The sequence below is a fragment of the Cervus canadensis genome, chromosome 2 (genome assembly GCF_019320065.1).
Source record: "Cervus canadensis isolate Bull #8, Minnesota chromosome 2, ASM1932006v1, whole genome shotgun sequence".
NCBI lineage: Eukaryota > Metazoa > Chordata > Mammalia > Artiodactyla > Cervidae > Cervus > Cervus canadensis.
Window position 1 is genome coordinate 41,665,876 of NC_057387.1, and position 22,794 is coordinate 41,688,669.

The 22,794-nt window shown below is 38.6% G+C and overlaps 1 protein-coding gene across 2 annotated transcripts in view; it reads left to right on the plus strand.

The window, feature by feature from the left end:
• The first annotated feature begins 8,429 nt into the window (after positions 1 to 8,429).
• The window catches only part of FRRS1 (ferric chelate reductase 1), a 53,001-nt gene continuing 38,636 nt past the window's right edge, over positions 8,430 to 22,794 (plus strand). Inside the window, exons 1-3 of one of the 2 annotated variants that reach the window (XM_043460558.1) lie at positions 8,430 to 8,567; positions 21,399 to 21,594; positions 22,606 to 22,742. In XM_043460558.1, coding sequence (XP_043316493.1) covers positions 21,399 to 21,594; positions 22,606 to 22,742 — 333 coding nt within the window. In that variant the 5' untranslated portion in view covers positions 8,430 to 8,567. Of the gene's footprint in view, positions 8,568 to 8,806; positions 8,828 to 21,398; positions 21,595 to 22,605; positions 22,743 to 22,794 lie in introns of those variants that run through there. The other variant, XM_043460557.1, reaches the window with a different exon arrangement.

Genomic DNA, 22,794 nt, shown 5'->3' on the forward strand with positions numbered 1-22,794 from the left:
GTTTTTCTGCATCTCTCCCAGGGGTACATGTTATTAAACTTTTCTTGTATTTTTTGTCTCATGTCAGTTTAATTCTTAGACCGTTGTGAAGAATTTAGAAGGACAGAAGTAAGTTTTTTCATCCCCAACAATACTGAGAAAGAAGGAACTGATAATTGACTTGGGGAGATGAAAAGCAGTTGGTTTCAACATTTGGGGCTGTTACCCACAGTGAGAAATACATCTTATCTCACAAACCAGGACATATCTACTCATAATAAAAAGAACTCATGCAACAGCAATTACTTACCCTTTTCATATAAAGATATTTTCTCTGATATTTTCTATTTTATTTCTCTAACATTTTTTTCTGATTGTGACCATTAAGATTATATAATCCACTAACAATTGGGTTGTGGCTCTGAGATGAAAAATTCTGAGCTATAAAATATGAAAAAGACAAAAAGTTGAAAATCATCTTCAGGTTTAGCTTGTGTGGTGAGGAAAATAGGTTCCACTAATTGAAAAACAAAGAAGAAACTGGAAAGAGAAATCGATCAAGTTTCCTGTGGCTACTGTAACAGATGTGAAAGGAAAATATAAAAATGGAGTTGGTTTTGCTAAGAAAACTCTCTAAAATGAACCAGGAGGCCACTGAGGAGGTGTGACTTGTATGCGTCTTGATGAAATCTGGCCTTTTGATTCTTGTCCTACTCAGCATCCTTGTTGGACTGTTATTACTCTAGGGGGCTATTCGCAACCTATCTGCCTCTGGGCCCTTACCCTAGAGCAGCTCATGATTCCTTGAGGACAGATGTTTCCTGCCTTGCGTCAGGGTCGGTCATGATTCTTTGGCAGGCCATGTGGCTTTTATCTTTGTGGGCCCCTGCCTCTTTCTCTTCTCCAGAACACTCTTCTGGTTTTCTCCCAATCTGTGTCTCCCAAATCGCAATTCCTTAGACCCCCAATAAAACTCTTTGTTCTTTGCAACCTCAATATATATTACTATTCAACACAAATGACCATAAACGTGGTAGCTAAAACAATGAAAATTTATTCTCTCATGGTTCTGGAGACCAAAAGCCCAAAATCAATATCAGCAGGCCAAAGTCAGGAGGTTGGCAGAACCACGCACCCTCCACAGGCTCTAGGTGAGAATTTGTCCCTTGTTTCTCAAGCTTCTGAGGAGCTGCTGTCATTCTTCAGTGTTTACTTCCAGGGTCACACTGTCTTCTCTTCTTTTGTGTGTACTCTCCTGCCTCTCTTTCTGGGACATTTGTGATTGCAGTTAGGGCACACCTGGATAATCTAAAATAATTACTCAGTGACATCTGCAACACTCCCACCCCATGCACTTTTTTTGGCCTTGTAACATTCATAGGTTCTGGAGATTTTTGCATGTAGATAACTTTTTGGAGACTATTATTCAGCTGACTAGGAGAAAAATAGATTGAGTTCAGTTTTTGAATGGAGAGATGCTCAATTAGCTTGAAAGCAAGAAAACAAGACTGGAATTTATTATTATATAAAAGATGAGGGCTATAATTATATTTTGGGTGTTTATTAACATCAAGGAAAGTTGAAAGTCTAAGAGTGGAGGTGTTTATGGAAGCCTGAACCAAATTTATCTTCATAAAACATACAGTGTTGTTCAGTTCAGTCACTCAGTTGTGTCCGACTCTTTGCAACCCCATGAACTGCAGCACTCCAGGCCTCCCTGTCGGGAGCCGATATGGGAGGTCCCGCCCGTGACGAGGTCATGAAGAAAATACCGGGCAGGCAAGGCCGTCCGAGACCCCATCCATGACGAGGTCACGAGGAAAATACCTGACAGGCAAGGCCGTCTAGGATAAGGGACCCTCCAGGTTGGCCTCGGCCTCTACCCTACCCTATATTCTCCCCCCTTTTCTGCTGTTGTTCTTGTTTGCCCTGCTGCGGATTCTTGTGTTGCCTGCCAAGAGCTCTCCTGCTCCTCTTTCACTGAGTGAGGACCAACTTAAAACCCTAATTAATAAATCTCCTGGACGCTGGTACCCTATGAAGGTGCCAGGGATGAAGGAAATGCTTCAGTTCAAACCCTTTAGCTGGCATTCTAGCTTGTTTGATAAATGTGTGCTCTCATTGCACAAAATGCTCATGATTGTTCTAAACATCCTAAGCACAGTACGCTAACAAAAGAAACTATTAAGCATAGCCCCTTCGCGGGGTGAAAAAAGCTCCACAAATATTACAGCCACAAATGTGCCTAATAGAAAATAGTTTAGATAGAGATTAGCTGGCGACTTCTTGCAGGTAATTAACTTTTAGACTAAGAGCCTGTTTTGTGCCATATCTGCTGTTTTTGCAATCCTTTGCATTTCTGTTCTGTAAAAAAATGTAATCCTATCTAGTTCCTTTGGAGATGACACCTAATAGAAAGAAAATAGATTAACCACAAAAAAGACAGGGTCGGCTACTGAAGTTGCTTAAAGTTGCACCAGGTGCAAACCATAAATTGTCAACAGGCCTGAAAGCCAAAAGATATTATACATAGAGATTAACCATTAAAAAGGCCCTAATAGGCATAGAGCCCTTTGGTGGGGTGAGGAAGCCCTATTAGAAAATACAAAAAATATTGTTCTAAAAGTTGTTATTAGATCAACGTTTGATTGATGTTAATGTGCTGAGATTGTGCAGTGGAAACTATTGTTAATATAGTTAAAGATAGAGTAAAATAAGAGTTTAGCTCTAGTGTAAAAACAATAAGATAATTGTTAATTTTAACCAAGAGTGCTAAACAGGGGCTGCCTCTCCAGAGCCACAGAGTCTTTGTGTGTTAAACTTTTTTAGATAAATTTAGCTGAGAATTTCTGCAAAAAGACTGACTTTATGTTAACAGGATTTTATTTCTATTATGTTACAACCTGCTGTACCATGAGACTGCCACTTTTCTGTTTTCTGCTAACCTCAAGGCCAGAAGATAATGTACAAAAAATCTATGGGAAAAGACTCTCGTAAACAAAAAATATACAGAGCACACCTGGTTTCGTGAAGGACAAGCTGATGTAATGTTAACCTAAGTCTGTATGCTTATCTGCCCCTTAGAAATGTACCAACTTAGGGTATAAAGGCGATGGTGAAAAATAAAGCAACTGCCAGACTCTGCTGCATATTCCTGGTCTGGTCTCTTTCTTTCTCTCTCTCTCTGTCTCCCTAGCAGACTTGGCCCTATCAAGGCCGGTCCTACATGTCTCTCTCTCGCCGACGCCGTTCATCCTGAGGGTTCCCCTGGATCCTGCCGGGGCTGGACCCCGGCACCTCCCTGTCCATCACCAACTCCCAGAGTCTACCCAAATCCATGTCCATGGAGTTGGTGATGCGATCCAACCATCTTATCCTCTGTTGTCCCCTTCTCCTCCTGCCCTCAATCCCTCCCAGCATCAGGGTCTTTTCAAATGAGACAGCTCTTTGCATCAGGTGGCCAAAGTATTGGAATTTCAGCTTCAACATCAGTCCTTCAGTGAACACCCAGGACTGATCTCCTTTAGGATGGACTGGTTGGATCTCCTTGCAGTCCAAGGGACTCTCAAGAGTCTTATGGGACAAAGAACATGCTCAGATGTCTGGAAAACTACCAGACTGCATGTCTACAGGCACATGGGTTTACCAGATAATTGTGCCCTTTCCTTATTCCCTTTCTCCCCCTCTCCCTCCCTCTTTCCTTCCTTCCTTCTTTCTTTCTCACCCACCTAGGAAGACACAATATACTACAGTAGATTTAGAACCTCTTTGTACAAGTATAGGTTGGTGCCTAGTACAATCTTTGCAATACAGTAGATTACTTGACAAAGTATTTGTTGGATGATTGTGATAATTTTTTTTTTAAACTGACCACCTAAAAATCTAATATTTTTCTGGTGCATTATGTGCCTCTTCTTGGCTACCAGAAACTGCATTCAGAATTTGACATGAGACCTTAGAGAATATATGATTCTGGTTGTAACCCCTCACTTTTACTTTTGAGGTAACAAGAGCAGAGACGATAAGTGATTTGTCTAAAGTGATCTAGTGCTCTTTTCACCACACTCATTTGCCTTTTCACCTTCATTTTAAGCCAAGCTTCTCTAGTTTACCTGTCAACCTGAAGAAGCAGTGCAGGCATGCATGCTAAGTCTCTTCAGTCATGTCTGATTCTTTGTTATATTATGCACTGTAGTTCGCCAGGCTCCTCTCTCCATGGGATTCTCCAGGCAAGAATACTGGAGTGAGTTGCCATGCCCTCCTCCAGGGGATCTTCTCGACCCAGGGTTCGCATCCGCATCTCTTGTCTCCTGCATTGGCAGGCAGGTTCTTTACCACTAGCGCCACCTGGGAAGCCTGAAGAAGAAGAACTATTACTAAAGTGGGGTAATACTCTGAGTCTTTCCCCTGTTAGTATTTATTTTCTTCAAAAGCAAAATGCTTCATTCCATTGGGATCGGGAGTGACTCATCTAATCACAGCCTTACACAGTGGAGCCACTCTCATACCTTATATCTGCTTCCTGCTGCAACTTTGGAAATGTGCAGTGGCATTTTTTGGATTATCATTAGTAATGGGTAGAACAGGGCTTCTATATTAATAGCTGGAGTAATGGAAGGCTTAGAGTTTCTACAAAGAGCAGGACGGTGTGGCACAACAAGGCGATATCTCACTGGAAAAGAATTGTCAGAAAGCAACGTCCTATGCCACAGAGTTATCCTCTGGAGTAGATGTTTTTGACTTCAGATCATCTCCAAGTTTTTTTTAAATTTTTTAAATTATTTTTTTATTTTTATTTTTTTTCCAAGTTTTTTTTATAGTGAAAAGAAATTATGGTGAAAATAAAGATTTTTTTCAAGAGATTAATTTTACCTAAATAAGTCAAGACTGGATCTCAGTAACAATGTTAGTTACCTTTTGAAGACACAGATAATTCTAGCCAGGGGTTGGGTGAAGTGGCAGATATTGTTCAGGCTCATTCATCATCGAGAAGTCACATTACGTTGAGTAATTTAAGGAGTAGGCTGTGTTTAGAGGGGCATACTGTGAAGTGACCTGGAACTGGTGGGAAGAAAATTATGAAGAAGAATATTGCTACTACTAATCTAACGCTGAGAATGGCTTTGTGTTGTTAGAGAACACGTAAAATGTGGATTTAATGAACAGAGTTTGGTCAGAAGTTTATGGGTAATTTTGGAACAATTTCTTATTGTGAAGCATGGGAAGATGGGAGGTTTCATTTACAAATACTTTTGTGGCAGGCACTGTGATTTACAGATATTATTTCATTTGACTGTCAGTCTATGGAATCTGGACATTCATTCATTCAGCAGTAAGTAGTTAAGTGAAGGTTTTTTGAGAATTACATGGTATGAGTTATACTTTAGGAAGATTAATATGATAGCATGTGGGATGGCTTATTAAGTTGATGAGAAACTGGAGGTGCTTAGTAGATAATGACCATAGTCCTGCTGAGAAGTAATGAGGATGTAAGCCAGAATGAAGGCACTGGAGATAGAGAAGAGGGGATGAATTTGGATGAAATTTGATGAGATATAATTAAAGACTGAGTGAAAATAAATTCATTTTAGACAGTGGATTTGGGTTTATGGTGTTGAATAGTCCATGGAATTCTCCAGGCCAGAATACTGGAGTGGGTAGCCTTTCCCTTCTCCAGGAGATCTTCCCAACCCAGGGATCAAACCCAGGTCTCCTGCATTGCAGGCAGATTCTTTACCAACTGAGCTGTCAGGGAAACCCTTTATGGAATTGAGGCAGGGTCTAAACAATTGGAGATGTTTTACGGGAATGTAATTTTTAATGACATGCTGACTGCAATAGGAAGATTTATACGTTTGGCCCACCCGCCCTCATTCATACTTGGCAGTGGGACTCAGTATATAGAGTCAGTAGCTCTGGCTTAGATCCCTGTTGGCCACTTTTTTCTGCCCGGCTTTGGGCTCTTTACTTAGCCAGGCACAGCCTTAGCCTTCTCAGCTGCAGTATGTCCATGACAAATACCTTTTACCTAGAGTCCTCGTGAGACTTAGATATGATAATTCATGTGCTTGTTCAAAATGGAAGCCTAATAGGTGGTTCTCATTGTTCATGCTATACTTTATGTGCCTTATTCATCCTCATTCTCATATGAGTATGCAGTGGATTTTTCCAGTGACTGCACGATGTGTTGTATTGTGTTGCAACAGACTGAATGGAGAAGCAGGTATGAGAATCCAGCTGTCTTTTATTAACCCAGGCTCAGAAGCAATTTGTAAAAATTTAAACAATACTACTCTTCTCACTGAATTCTTATTTTTGGAAAACACTTATAAAGGCAAGAGGAAAAAATATTAAGAGTAAAAAAGAAAAAATACATGTGATGAGTTCGTTATTGTCATTTGTCCATAAATAAATATGTGGAATTTGTGAATAAGTATTTAAATATGCCTCATTTTAAATTTTTTAATACGATATTGACAGATATCACCCCCATAACCGAACATTTCTTAGGGGCTGTAATAATTTTTAGGAGTTGCAAAGGGATCTTGAAACCCAAAAATTTGAGAACTGCTAATTTAGAAACCTGAGAGTGGGATCCAATGGCCTGGTGTCTACTTCTCGGAGTCCAATGTACATCGAAGATTTTAATAAATAGACTTTCTTTTTTGGCAGCTGACAAGTAGCTGAAGAGGTGAGCTTCTGGGAGGGAATGATAAGGGGAATTAGGACTGGGGACTTTAAGGGAAATGATAAGCCTGGAAAGGCTGGTTTTAGAAAGTGCTAAACCTCTCCATTCAGTTTTTTCTGCCATACCATACTGCTTTCTAAGAGTGCTTTAGGATGAAAGATTGATAGCATATTCTAAGAATTATTTGTTTTATAGACTTTATCATGCTTTTGGCATGTAAAGTGTTCACTGGGGACTATTCCTGGAAAGAGTCTAATTATAGAAAGTTTTGTCACCACTTGACCCTTAATATGGAAGGACTGAAGTTCAACTGACTCAGTTTAAGTTCATTCACGTTCCAAGCAGCTTTAGCATAGAAAATCAGAGTCTTCTTTATTTAAAGCTTCTCTCTAAAATCCTGTAGAGGGGGCTTTTGTTAATTTGTGGCAAGTTCTAAAGATTAAAGTGATGGTGTTCTTTCCCTACTCTTTTCCTTTTTTGAAATACTTTTAGAAAATTTGCTAATGTGATTGCCAACTAGCGATCACAAGTCAAGGCATGTGTGACAGTTTGTTTTTCAGTCTGCACGTTCTAGTCATGGTCCGAGGTATTTAATATTGTCTTTTTCTAGCCCTGAGGTTTTTTTTTTTTTTTTTTGACAAAAAAAAATATTGGCAAAAGAAAGATTAAAGGCTTTAAAAAGAAACAAAAACAAACTCCTACATTCCAAGGTGTGCGTGCTCAGTGCTGAGTCTGTCCAACTCTTTGTGACCCCATGGACTGTAGCCCACTAGGCAACTCTGTCAATGGGATTATCCTGGCAAGAATAGGGGAGTGGGTTGTCATTTCCACCTCCAGGCAATCTTCCCCCACCCAGGGATCCAACCTAGCACTCATGCATTGACAGGTGGATTCTTTACCACCTTGGGAAGCACCAAGGTAAATTTTGCGTAATAAAAGAATTCTTTTGCATTGTCACTTGCACTTTCAAAGGTTTCATTTTAATGCAGTCTGATTCTATTACCCCTTTTGTAGTTAATTGGAATAGTCTGCTAATTACTGTTATTCCCTAGATAAGGTTGCCAGATAAACTAAGCTAAGCTAAGTTAAGCGAAAGTCGCTCAGTCCTGTCCGACTCTTTGCGACCCCATACAGTCCATTGAATTCTCCAGGCTAGAATAAGTGGCCTCTCCAGGTGATCTTCCCAACCCAGGGATGGTTGGGCGATCTTCCCAGCCCAGAGATGGAACCCAGGTCTCCCGCATTGCACAGGTGGATTCTTTACCAGCTGAGCCACAAGGGAAGCCCAAGAATACTGGAGTGTCCCTTCGCCAGCGAATCTTCCCCACCCAGGAATCAGACCAGGGTCTCCTGCATTGCAGGCGGATTCTTTACCAACTGAGCAATTAGGGAAGCCCTGTCAGATAAAATACAAGGTAAATTTGAATTTTAGGGAAACAATGAATCATTTTTTAATATGCGTGTCATCAATATTGCATAGGATAATGCTTATATTAATGAATGATTGGTTGTTTATCTGAAATTTGAATTTAACATCCTATGCAATAATTTTGCTAAATTTGGCAACCCTTACCTAAGCACAAACTGGTTCTCTGTCTTTACTGAGCATTATCCAGAACAGATTGTATTTCAAACGGTTTTATAGTTAAAGACAAAAATTTAATTTTCTCAGTGAAACAGTGATTAGGTGGTATGGTAAAATTGTTTCTTTGTGTAGAACAGAAGGGTTAATTCTCAGAAACAGAGTCCTGAGACTAGTGTCGGGCTTGCAAATCCTGTTTTGCTGCTTAGTTTGGGAAACTCTCTTCTTATGGGTAAACTGGCTCCACCCAGCTGCTGAAAAAGAGATACGAGTTGTTAACAAAACCGGAAGCTGGATAGGCTGCCTTTGCTTCTCAAGGTAAGTGTCTCCTGTTTTCTTTCTGCCAGAGCTTTTTGTAAGGCACTTAAGAATTAATTCCAGCTCCGTGACTGTACTGAGAGAGCAGTCGCTTGTGCTGACCCGGGCTGCTGGAGACGCAGGGTGGATGTCTTATTAACGAACTGTGTTCTGGAGCTTGTGAGCTTGTGTTGAGCTAATGAGTGTTCGCTAAGGAGTTAGGTTAATAATATGTCCCATGACTTTGACTACGGAGCTTTAATCCCATGAAAAGGGTGATTGTAAGTAGAGACATGTTTGGGATCATGAAAAGCCCTGACTTTATTCGTGCATCAGTGTTTAGTCCTTAATTTTTAGCAATGGAAACTCCCTTTTTACTTAACCTAATGGCATACTTTATTTGATCTTTAAAGTGTCTTTTAATTTAAGAATCTTAGCTCCCCCACCCCTAGCTCTGGTGTGCCTTTAGAATTTCAGAGAGGCTCTGGGGTGACTAGGTGTTACCTCTGCCTTTAATTTTTTTAAATATCTTGTCATGCTGTCCTAGGGGCAAAGGGGGAGTTTTCAGTTTGTAAATGTATTATCAGAAATAATTCTTTATAAAGCTAAACTTTTAGTTCAGATATTTTCTTTCTCTGAATTAGAGAAAAGGTGGAAGAAAGCTTTGAATGTTTACTTGGATAGTGCCGAGGTGGGAGGCTAAAACTTGGTCTGTTGATTTACTGAAAACAGTGAAGGACTTTTTTTTTTTTTTTTTTAAGGGGATGAGTTCTACTAAGTCTTTTAATAAGCCAGTATGTTGATTCTTTTTGCTGACTGTACCCTCTGTTTCACACCTGTCTACTTAGGTAATGTCAGATTTTCTGGAATCACACTACTGCATTGCATTGAGTGCTATTTTCAAGGTTGTCTGCTCAGTTATTGTGAAAGGAAATCAAGGAGTAGGATGCCTTTGCTTCTTTAAGACAAGTCAACCAGTTGTGGCAGAAAAATGCATTAACATGTTTTATTAGCAAAACACTACAGCTTATGGAGCTTCCCAGAAGAGACCAGTTATTTAAGGTTGGCAGAATTAGGCAATATTCCAAGGAAGAAAGGATTTTATGCAAGATCTGGTTTGTGGTAGACACTCTGCTAAATGTTTCACAGATGTTATTTTGTTTAATCTTCATCAAGGCCCAAATAATTTGCCCAAGGTCAGTCACTAAGGTGGTGCCTGCTGGATTCAAACCTAGGTCTATGTGATTTCAGAGTCCTTACTACACACTGTCTCATAGGACAGAGTGGTTGATAGCATTTTAAATGGACCTTCAAAGAGGTGTGGAGGTTTTATGAAAACAAAAACAAACAAAAAACAGTAAAAGTAATATAGAATATTTGAAAATTGAAAAAAAATTCTAAACATCTTGCAGTTTATTTAATGTTTCTTTACAGTCTTCACATATGCATGTTTGTAGTCTATTTTTAAATTACAAAGCACTGCATGCTTTAAAAAATATACACAATTTAAAAAGGATTAAAAAGAAGTCCACTCCTCTTCCCATATTGAAAACACTTTCCTAGGGGGTAGCTGCTATTGAGAATGGTTAAAAGATGGTGTTTTTTCTTTTCTCTTTTCTTTTGTATGTAACTTAAGTATTCTTTTGTAGTATGTTGTTTTCATTCCTCACTATGGCGTGAGCATGTCTCTGCCTAAGTGTGTGCAGACTCATGTCTTAGGATTTTGTGAAAATAATTTATATTTGCAAAGCATTTAAAAGAATTCCTACCTCCTAGAAAGCAGTCAGTAATTATTAGCTGTTATTCCTGTCATTATTTACTCTATTTCATTCTTTTAAATGGATACACAGTATTTTATTTTTTAAAGCAGAGTTGATTAACAATGATGTGTTAGTTTAAGTGTACAGGAAAGTGATTCAGTTATATTTATACACATATATACATTTATATGTATCTATTCTTTTCCCTTATAGGTTATTACAAAATATTGAGTATAGTTCTCTGTGCTATATAGATATCCTTGTTGATTACTTAAGTTATACATAGTGGTGGGTACACATTACTTTAGAGTTTGGGGACAGCATAGAATAAGGGGCATCCCAGGTGACTCAGTGGTAAAGAATCCACCTGCCAATGCAGGAGACACAGAAGACACAGGTTCAATCCCTGGGTTGGGAAGATCCCCTGAAGGAGGAAATGGCAACCCACTCCAGTATTCTTGCCTGGGAAATCCTGTAGACAGAGGATGGGCCACAGTCCATGGGGTGGCAAATAGTTGGACACGACTGAGAGACCAAGCGTGAGCATGCATAGCATAGAATATATTTGTAACCACCTAAATTGTCTTATACTTTTGTTATTACAAATAACCCTTGTACAACTGTGTGGACTTTTCTTTTTCTTTTCTAAAAATTGAAGTATAGTTGGCCTACAATATTATATTAGTTTCAGGTATACAACAGAGTAATTCAAATTTATATAAAATATACTCCATACAAAGTTTTTTAAAAATATTGACTGTATTTCCTGTGCTGTTTGTTGTGTGGATTTTTTTTTTTTTTTGGTAGGATAAATTCCTAGAAGTGAAATTCCTTAGTCAAAGGTTAAACATATTTTAGTTCAGTAGGAAATTGTTACATTTCCTCCAAAAATATTGCAGTGATTTACACTCTTCACTGTATGACAGCACTTACTTCTCCACATCCGTGCTTATATTGTATATTACCAGTCTTTTGCATTTTACGTGAAATGATAGGCAACTTACCTCTTTTTTTTTTTAAACAATGTTCAGATATTTTTGTATGTATTTTTACCTCCCATTTAACATATCTCTGTTTTGACATGGGTAGGAATTTGATGTGTAGCATAATGGAGGTCCCAGTTAGAAGATAGAACACGGGTAGAAAAAAAGTGAAGCGCCTGTTCCAGAAGCAGGTACAAATGGTACATTGTTGTTGGAGCACGGATTGGGTTGAATACACATTAAATGCCTAATGCTTTTGTCCTTAACTGAGTAAGTCCTGAGAAGCTGTAGAAGGTTTTTGGAGAGAGGAGTGATGTAATGAGAATTGTGCCTTAGGGAAATGATCTTGTGATGTTTTGTAGGACAGATTAGAATGGAGATGCAGAAACAAGGAGGCAATGGAAAAGATTTCACTAATCTGGGTGACAGGTAATGAAAGCTTTATGCTTGAAGGTGTTGTTGGAATGGAAAGCAGCAGACAGATATAATAGAATGAAAGGTAGAAGAGAGAAGCTGAAGGGATAAATAGGCAAATGGAAGAGTAGAGGTGGAATCTGCTGAGCTTGTTTGGAAATTGGGGTCCTGAAGAGTGTTTGGAGCCAAATCTTGAGAATTTGGGGTTTCAAATCTGTTGACTAGAAATGTTGATAAGCCACCATCAAAATAGGAAGCTCAGGTGCAAGAGCTAGTTTGGAGGAAAAAGTAATGAATTTCATTTCAGAAAAAAATGAGCTTATTGTCATCCAAACAGAAATCTATAGATACTTGGAAATCTGAGTCGAAGCATTATGATTTGGGAGGGGGGCAAATGAAAGATTTGGGAAATATTATTCAGGGGTGATAACTGAGGCTATGGAAGGGATAGCCTGTAGAGAAATGCAGGGGTCAAGAGAAAAAGTCTTGGGGATGGATATCTTCCCAAGTGGTTAGTAGTGAAGAATCTTTAGTAGTGAAGAATCTGCGTGCCAATGCAGGAGCTACAGAGGACGTGGGTTCAATCCCTGGGTCAAGAAGATCCCCTGGAGAAGGAAATGGCAACCCACTCCAGTATATTTTGCCTGAAAAGTTTTATGGACAGAGGAGCCTGGTGGGCCACAGTCCATGGGATCGCAAAGAGTCGGACACGACTGAGCAGTGAGTCACACACTGTGCGTCCAATGACAATGACATCGTCATGTAAGAGAAAAAGCTTTCTGATGATGCTGTGATTAGGAGAATCAGAATTAGATTGCAGAGCTTCCGGTTCTTTCTCTTCAGTGGTTTACCTTTACCTTTACCTTTTCTTTTCCTTAAACTCTAAATTCTTTTCAACCATTTTCGGTTGTCACACCTGACAGATCTCAAATTGACTGTCAATGTGCCATTTTTTTTTAATGCTCTTTGTTTTTTAGAACCTTTACCGAAAATTTCATAACTCCAATTGTTAATTTTAAAAAATCGTTTTTCTCTGTACTTCCTGCTGTGAAAATGGAGTCTGAAACATTTTTATCTGGGGAAGTGGAAATACTTGACCTGGTTTTCAGTTTCTCTAAAATTTGAGATTCAGCTATCAAAGGCAGTTTAACTCTTGATATTATGGAAGCTTTCTATGAAGGTGAAGTTAAATTACTGGCAAGAAGGGGAACACATTTTCTGAAATATTTCAAAAGGCTTGAACAAATTAAATGCAGATGAAAGAAACACATGGAAATCTCAAGTGTTTAACCACAACGGTGTTCATCAGAAGAACTTAGCGCATAATGGCGATATGGAAAGTGACTAGTGATTATAAATGATGGCAATTACCATGTATTGATGGTGTTTTTAAGCATTATACTAGTTGTTTTTGTATCCATTGTTTCAGGGGCTTTAGTTTTATGAGAAAAATCTCTACATTGCTTCTCAGACTCATATAGTAGACCCAGCATTCTGAATAAAGTAGGCTAATTTTGATTTCTCATTTGTCATAATATGCCCCCACTCACATTGTTTGTTGTGAAATTCGGATTCTCGCTGCACCTTCCAGATCCTCTCTCTCAAATGAGGGAGCAAAGATTTGAAGTGAAGAGAATCCAAATGTTGGAGGTAGGTTTGGGTTCTAATCCTAAAAGTGCTCAGGGTTTTGTGTACATTTCCTGGTCTCAGATTTTCATCTCTAAAATGATGCTTGTTGTAAGGATTGTGTTAGATGTAGTCTCTACTAGTTTATCACCAAATGTATGTTTCTTTTTCTTCTTTTTCACACTATGTCCCCTTTCTTCCCCCTTCTATAGTAAAACTAACCCTTTCATTTCTTATTGCTATAGAAATTTCATTGCTTTCTGTGTATCTCTTGTGCTTAGTCTTATCTGATTTTGTCAATCTCCTTATCCTCTGGTTCTACCTACTTTTCTAAAACTCTTCATGCCTAGCTCTGCCACTGTAAGGCGAACACCTATGGGTATCTTTAACCCCAGTCCCTCTAGCTTTTGGTCATAGGCTTAACAGTTTTGCCCTAGCTCCTAGATGGAATGCTGAAATTACACGTACTGTGTCCCAAAATTAATTTATCACTCAGCTTGGAATTTCAATTTAATTTTTTAATGGAAACATTATTAAAAAATGGTGGTTCTGTTTCTAGGCCAAAACATAAACAAAAGCATGTTTAACTTATAAGCAAATTGAAAAATTTTATACTTATAACAAAATAAAAGAAAATGATGCCATTGTAATTTTAGTTAATAAAATAAAAGCAATATTGAATAAAAAGTAGTTATTAATTTTAAACATTATGGAATGTGCTTTATGGAAATTCTGAAAGGAGCATTCAAGTGCTTTAGGGATTGCAATGTTTTTATATTATGGTTACAATGAAATAAATATTCATATTTTATGCCAGACAAGTGAAAGTGAAAATGTTAGTCACTCAGTCATGTCTAACTCTTTGTGACCCCATGGACTGTAGCCTGCCAGGCTCCTCTGTCCATGGAATTTTCCTGGCAAGAATACTGGAGTGGGTTTCCAGACAAGGAACATTTAAATATAAACTTTTCTCTGCCCCTTTTGGCCACCTATCTCCCCTCTAGTGTGCACTATGCATTTGTATTATGGGTTAACCAGACAAATGCCTCCTCAACAGTAAAGATCGATTTTTCTTCTGGCACCAGTCATGTTACTCCTTTAAAGATAACATTCCTTTCTCAATCCAGTAAGGGGTTGATTATCCGAGGTTGATTATCTTGTACATGCAGACATCTTTGGTGAAATCAGATGGTGAAGAATTCACCTGCAATGCAGGAGACCCAGGTTTGACCCCTGGGTTGGGAAGATCCCCTGGAGAAGGAAATGGCTACCCACTCCAGTATTCTTGCCTGAAGAATTCCGTGGACAGAGGAGCCTGGTGGGCTATGGTCCATGGGGTCGCAAGAAACAACTGAGTGACTAACACTTTCACTTTTGTGTATGAAGCCAGTATATTATTTCTCCTAAAGATAGCGATTGATGTAAAACAAACTGGTCAGATGACCTGGGGAAATACTGGGTTGCACCTGATGAAAGTCTTTAGCTTAAATACTTACTGATGTCCTTATTAATGTTACTAGCTATATTATTTGTATTCTGCCTATTTTACATGACTATTGTTTCTTGCACTACCAAATATGTCACTGACCTAAGGTAAATTTAGTGATGATTAGGAAACCTGAAATGATTGACCAACTATGTAGTACTATAAGCTCAACGATTATAAGTGCAACTCTAGTAGTGGGAAGAAGCAACAAAAAGGAACCATTTCCTGGACCATAACAGACTAGTAAGACAGGTGGTTTGGAGACTTTTGGCTACTGTTAACTGGGCTTAGTTCAGTAATAGCACATTGAGAGCCTATCAGTGAAATCCTTGCTGGTCTGGGAATGAGCCTTCCTACTACCAGGGGGCAAATTTGTCACAAAATGCTTACTAAACCTTAGTTGAAGTTAAGACCGAAAGGGAAGGGATTGGAAAGAATGTTGCCCAACTTCAAAATCAAGTGATCAGCTGCTTCAGTCGCTGACCTATGGTATACCCTGAAAGAAGTTCACAGTGAAGATCAGCATGAGGCACTCTGTGCTCTGGGAAAACTGGCAGGACAGGCCTGCAGATAGATATTTTTAGGGGAAAATTTTAAGAACCCAGTTTCTTGCATCTTCCCATACTTAGAGGAGCACTAAAATCATTCACTGAGATATCTCCTCCTTGAGAAAAACAGTAACTTTTACCAAGATGTGTACATGATTGCACATACCCTCCTCTCTAAAAATCACGTAATACTGATCTCTCCCTTTACCTTGTTAGAACAGTTTTCAGATCTCTAAAGAAAGCTAATTTACTAGCCATATTTATAGTTTTTGTTCAGGTTTGCAAATGATATAATACAGAATCAGACTTTTTTCCATTGCATAAGTCCATCTCTATCTCCAAAATCCTCCTTGTGGCTTGGCTTATTTGTCTCTTCTATAGTTCTGAGAACTCTCCTTTTTTTTTTTTTTAAAAAAAAAAACCCTGAAATCCCTGATCCTCCTAAATTAGAACTTTCAAGACTGAACTTTAATGGTCTGGTCTGTATGTGCCGTGAAATAATGTTTTCAAATTGCAGATTAGAGTCATTGATAGATTATGAAATAACAATTCAGTTGGATGTGACCAGGGCTTCCCGGATGGCTCAGTGGTAAAGAACCTGCCTGCCAGTGAGGAAACATGGATTCAATCTGTGGGTCAGGAAGATCCCCTGGAGAAAGAAATGGCAACCCACTCCAGTATTCTTGCCTGGGAAATCTCATGGACAGAGGAGCCTGGAGGGCTATAGTCCATGGGGTTGCAAAAGAATGGACATGACTTAGTGACTAAACAACAACAAGAAGAATGTAACAGGATAAAAAAATGAAGGAATAGAAAATATATGAGTTTATCATGTGTGATAAAAGTAAATGATGGCTCTTGAAATGTTTGTAAGGTCATAAAGATATTTCTTAACTTTGGGTGTGATAAAAAAATTAAAAATACCCACAAGATATAGCAAAAAATATTTTTATATTTTTTATAGTAAACTCTTCTGGTTTTTACTTTTTTGTGACTTTTCATAATTGAGAAAACCTTTTTACTTGATACCTATGCTTTAATTAAATCTCTTAGTGCCTACACTTATTTCCTGTTTGATGTGGAGTAGGTGTTACTGGCGACTTCCCACAATTTTTTGTGTCTGTGTTAACTTTTGAACTCCTTTGATGCTTTCATTTAAAATAAGTGACTGGTAATAAAAGCTAGAGCTTGAATGAAATATAACTAGGCTTGATTAGTTATTTGCTAGCTTACTCATCTCACATGGTTTTCAAAGATGTGCTTTCCTCCGTATTTCTTTTTTCTCATGTTCTTGGAGTAACACAGTTAAAAGATGTCATGACTGCTTTATTTAAAATTATCCTTAATTAACACATAATCCTTTTTCTTACATATATTTTCAATTGAATTCTTTTTATTTTATCTGAATTTTACTTTGTTGTAATAAATATGTTGTCTTGATTAATCTCTGTAGTTCACAGTCACAATAATAATAATTACATATTCATCTAGGTACAAGAGCTTAGTATTTAAATAATAAAGTTTATTTTCATGTGAGACATATGTAGAGTGTGGTAAGTGTTAGTCGCTCAGTCATGCCCAACTCTTTGCAACCCCATGAACTGTATGTAGCCTGCTGGGCTCCTCTGTTCATGGAATTCTCCAGGCAGAAATGCTAGAGTGGGTAGCCAGTCCCTTATCCAGGGGGATCTTCCTGACCCAGGGATCAAACCCAGCGTTCCTACACTCCAGACAGATTCTTTACTGCTGAGCCAGCTGGGAAGCCCAGAGCATGTAAAGGCAGTCATTTTACCTTTAAGTACCTGTCTTTCAGGCAAGAAAGAAAACTGTATAAATCTCGTCAGGTTTGGTAATTTTTCAGTTAGAGAATCAGGATAATCTCTCTTTTAACCTTTTAAACTAAGAGGTCTGTCATCCTGGGATGACAAAATCCAAGCTCTGGTATCTTTTCTTTAGTTCTCTATATCATGCTCATGGTAGAATGTGAATATTAAAAACCTGTAAAAATCATACAAAATTGGTTGGAGTTTTTCCAGTGCTTGAAGGGTGGTCTTGTAATATAATAGCTCATTATCCACCTTCCACAGCTTTAGCTTAAATGTTTTCACATATAACTCTTTATTCCTTTTCATAACTGTGCAATCTTGTTAGCACAGATTGGTTAATGAATTAACATATTATTTTTAAAAAGTTGTTCCTTAAATCATTAATTGGAAAATTGTCAATGCCCATTGGAATGAAAATAGACTTTACCTTGAATGGTCAGTATCTGACCAAGGACAAAGAAATTGCTGTCTTCTATTTCTCTGTCTGACCTTGTTATATTTTCCTAATGAATGGCAGTAGTGAATGGTGTCTTAGTCACTTCCCTTTCTCATTTTATACAGCATGCTCTGATAATTCCTAGTATGCTTTTCCACTTCGCATTCCTAAAATTGTAATGTTAGGATTGGACCTGGATTTATTCCAGTTCAATTGTTGTGTTTTGCAAATGAAGAAACTGGAACAGAGATTAAATGAACTGACTGATGTTATTCAGCTACTAGATGCATGTATGCTGTTGCTCAGTCGTGTCTGACTCTTTGCGACCCCAGGGTCTGTAGCCTGCCAGACTCCTCTGTCCATGGAATTTTCCAGGCAAGAATACTTGAGTGGGTTGCCATTTCCTCCACCAGGAGATCTTCTCTTGGGTCTCCTGCACTGACAGGTGGATTCATCAGTTCAGTTCAGTTCATTTCAGTCACTCAGTCGTGTCCGACTCTTTGCGACCCCATGAATCGCAGCATGCCAGGCCTCCCTGTTCACAGCAGAGACTAAAAATCTTGTTTCCACTTTCACCTGACACAAAATCACTGACAAATAAATATTAGTTAAATCGAACTAACTATTCACTATAGTGAATATATTCACAGTATTCACAAACAAACTTTTCACTATACTATTCTTTAGGTGAGGCACATTTCGCATTTAATTTTCATAATAACTTGGCCAAGATCACATGGTTAAAATAATGACCTTGATCCTCTCCAGTAAATCTTGTATGGCCTTAAAAGCTGGTCTGCATTAACAAAAGGATCTGGAAGCCACGTTTGAACAGAAAATTTTTCTATTGCTTCAGCAGTTATTTTCTTAAATATTGTTTCCTATAGTAATTAACTATTTTCAGAGTTACTGCAGAGGATGACTGCAGCCATGAAATCAACAGACGCTTGCTCCTTGGAAGGAAAGCTATGACCAACCTAGAGAGCATATTAAAAAGCAGAGACATTACTTTGCCAACAAAGGTCCGTTTAGTCAAAGCTATGGTTTTTCCTGTAGTCGTGTATGGATAAGAGAGTTGGACCATAAAGAAAGCTGAGCACCAAAGAATTGATGCTTTTGAACTGTGGTGTTGTAGAAGACTCTTGAGAGTCCCTTGCACTGCAAGGAGAGATCAAACCAGTCAATTCTAAAGGAAATCAATCCTGAATATTCATTGGAAGGCCTGACGCTGAAGCTGAAACTCCAATACTTTGGCTACCTGTACGAAAAAATGACTCAATAGAGAAGACCCTGATGCTGGGAAGATTGAAGATAGGAGGAGAAGGGGATGACAGAGATGAGATGGCTAGATGGCATCACTGACTTGATGGACATGGGTTTGAACAAGCTCCGGGAGTTGGTGATGGACAGAAAAGCCTGGTGTGCTGCAGTCTATGTGGTCACAAAGAGTCGAACAAGTCTAAGCAACTGAACTGTACTGATTTTCAGAGTTATGCTTTTCCTCTGAGTCTACAGAGAAATCTTTGCTGTTATTCTTTAGGTGCTAAGTTGTGTCTGACTCTTTGCAACCCCATGGACTGCAGCACGTCACACTTCTCTGTCCTTCATTATCTCCCGGAGTTTGCTCAAATTCATATCCATTGAGTCAGTGATGCTACCTAACCATCTCATATTCTGCTGTCACCTTCTCCTTTTGGCTTTAGTCTTTCCCAGCATCAGGGTCTTTTCCAGTGAGTCAGCTTGTCACATCAGGTGGCCAAAGTATTGGAGCTTCAGCATCAGTCCTTCCAATGAATATTCATGGATGATTTCCTTTAAGATTGACTGGTTTGATCTCCTTGCTGTCCAAGGAACTCTCCAGCGTCTTCCCAGTGCCACAATTCGGAAGCATAAATTCTTCAACACTCAGCCTTCTTTATGGTCCAGCTCTCACATCTGTGCATGCTTATGGGAAGAACCATAGCTTTGACTATTTGGACTTTTGTGGGCAAAGTGATGTCTCTGCTTTTTAATATGCTGTCTAGGTATATGCTTCTCTTATCATATAGAACTTTTCAAAAGCTTTTGATTGGTTCATTTGTTCCTTTAGCTTATCTTCAAATGAGAATAATTCTATCTAGCTTCAATGTTTGATAAAAGATAGGGGTATAGAATTGGTTGCTAAGCTACCTAGCTGGTTGCCATTGGTGTAACATGTAGGGCCAGTGAAAGAGTGTAGCTCCAACACAATTTCTTGTGTCTAGTAGGAATTTCTGTAGTTTAGCTCTGGTCCAATGTGTGGTTGTAATTTACATGATTATAAAAGGATAATTTATTCTATTGTAAGGGTGTTTTTATTTTATGACCAAAGTTACATGTAGAAAGCTCCCGTTTCTATGGAGAATGCACTTCCTCTTGAGCTCTTTTCATCTGTAGCCTGTCTACTCTGTGAACTTCGCTGCCCTATAACATATTCCTACCCATCTACCTCTGTTACGCTGTGCTGTGCTTAGTCGCTCAGTCATGTCTGACTCATTGGGATCCCATGGACTGCAGTCCGCCAGGCTCCTCTGTCCATGGGGATTCTGCAGGCAAGAATACTGGAGTCAGTTGCCATGCCCTCCTCCAGGGGATTTTCCCAATCCAGGGATCAAACCCAGGTCTCCCACATTACAGGCGGATTCTTTTACTGACTGAGCCATCCAGGGAAGCCTAAGAATACTGGAGTGGGTAGCCTATCCCTTCTCCAGAGGATCTTCTTGACCCAGGAATCGAACAGGGTCTCCTGCATTGCAGGTGGATTCTTTGCCAGCTGGGCTACCAGAGAAGCCCACCTGTACCTCTATCTCATTAAGTACTGTGATTTGCAGGTTCTGAATGTATACACAGTGAGTGGTTGATGTGGACTAGACAAGGGTGGGACTGGTTTTCTGTTAGGCAGGTGGTAAGAGGCAGATAAATTGGATGAGAGAAGAAAATTTCGTTGGCTAACAATTCAGAAGTATCTGGACTATTGTTTGGTTGCTAAGTTGTGTCCTGCTCTTTTGCGACCCCATGGACTGTAGCCTGCCAGGCTTCTCTATCCGTGGAATTTCCCAGGCAAGAATACTGGAGTGGGTTGCCATTTCCTTCTCCAGGTGATCTTCCCAACCCAGGGATTGAACCTGAGTCTCCTGCATTGGCAGGTGGATTCTTTCCCACTGAGTTACCAGGGAAGCCCATTTGAGCTGTAGGTAATAGAAATACCGTCTCTTGCAACTGGTTGTTATCCTCAGTTTTCAGTGCTACAAATAAAATGGTCATTATGAGTAGATTTCATATCAAAGATTTATTCAGATTATGATATTTAAATTCAGAAGAAACATTTCTTATTTGTTTAAATTTTCTAGTATGAAATGGAGCAAAACCTTTTGCTTTTATTGGATTATTTATTATTTCCCAATCATGCTAATGAAAGTTAACATTTATTATCTTCCTTTTCAGACTTTTGGTTGTATATATTATAGATTTTATTAAAATAGCTTTGAAAGGAGAGTTTTCGTTTCCTTATTTTTCAGGTAAGAAAGGAGGCTTAAGTGATTTGCCTAAAGTTTCACAGTCAGTAATTAGAAAAGCTGAGATTCAAATCCAGATCAAGCTTCATGCACCACGTTATTTATATTACATGCTTTCGAGAATGTGGTTAAATGATTATTGAAAGCAAATAGTTGTCTAGAACTTACTGCCCTGTGATATGAAAGCTCTTATATTTTAGTTACCTTTGAAAATAATGTGCTTTTAACCTTCTTTTTAAGATGACAGTTCCTGGATTTACCGTCAGTGCCTTCATCCTTCTGTTGCATGTTAATTTTGTGGCTAGTTATCCCAGTGGAAAAGTAACAAAGTCATGCCATGGAATGATTCCTGAGCATGGTCATACCCCACAATCTCATCCTGCTCACAACATTTCAGTGAGTCAGATGACATTCAGGCCAGGAGATCAAATCAAAGGTATTGTGCTGGTATTAATTGTTTGCATTTTTCATTTTGCTTTTTTTTTTTTACTGTACATTGAAACTTTATTACTGTTGGATTTATATAGTTTCATTTAATCTATTCATCTGCTTTCATAAGATAACATGATCTTATACTTCTCATTTTTGTGTTTAACTACTGCTGATGACTATATTACGTAAGCAGAATATTCACTCTCCAGTCAGACTAGGCTTTTTTTTTTTTTTTTTTTTGACCACACTACAAAGCCTTCAGGGTCTTAGTTCCCCAACCAAGAATTGAACCAGCCCAGCAGTAAAAGTGCTGAATGCTAACCTCTGGACCTCCAGCGAATTCCGCAGAATACGTTTTAAAATATTTTTGTCATTATTTAATATATCTTCATTAACAGTACTATTTACTCAGTAGAAGAGGAAAATAAAGCTTAGTTTATCTGGCTTAAGATATTAAATCCTTATCCTACTTAATATTGTATAATTTCTTATGTTTCCCTAATTCTTTTGGCACAAAGTAGGCTGAAACTTAAGGATGTATCTATAACAGCATTTTACAAACTCTATTTTCTGCAATGTTAGAAATGCAAAATATTAATAGATACTTTCTAACAAAAAGAGTTTATGGAAAAAATAAACTTAGAACACTCTATGTGTTACATGTATTCTATTTCTTAGAGCTTTATAGGATATAGCAGGTTGTTTAAACCCTGAGGGATCTGCAGTCAAGACACAAGTGTACTTTTAACCAGCATTTTTCAAGCTACTTTGGCCCTGTGAACCACACTCTGACCATAACCAATCTTTTCTTCCCTGTTGAATAGCTATTAAACCTTATGGAATAATTTCCTGTGGAACATGGTTTAGAATTTCTTTGACTATGAGATGATTTCTACTGTTTTCTCTCCTGGAGTAGTTTTGTATATGTACACCTGACTTTGTGACATGGTTCCTCTAACAGTCTTCTGGGGGGATGTTGCTAAACTCTTAACTTACTTTTTTATTTGTTTCTCAGTTACTTTGTCAGGGCCACCATTTAAAGGCTTTCTCTTAGAAGCACGTGACGCTGAGAATTTGAGTGGCCCTCCTGTTGGCTCCTTCACATTGATTGACAGTCACGTGTCACAGCTTCTGACCTGTGAAGATGTACAGGTTTGTGTTTAGTTTGAAACTGATTTCTATCAGTTTCCATGCGTCTTTTCAC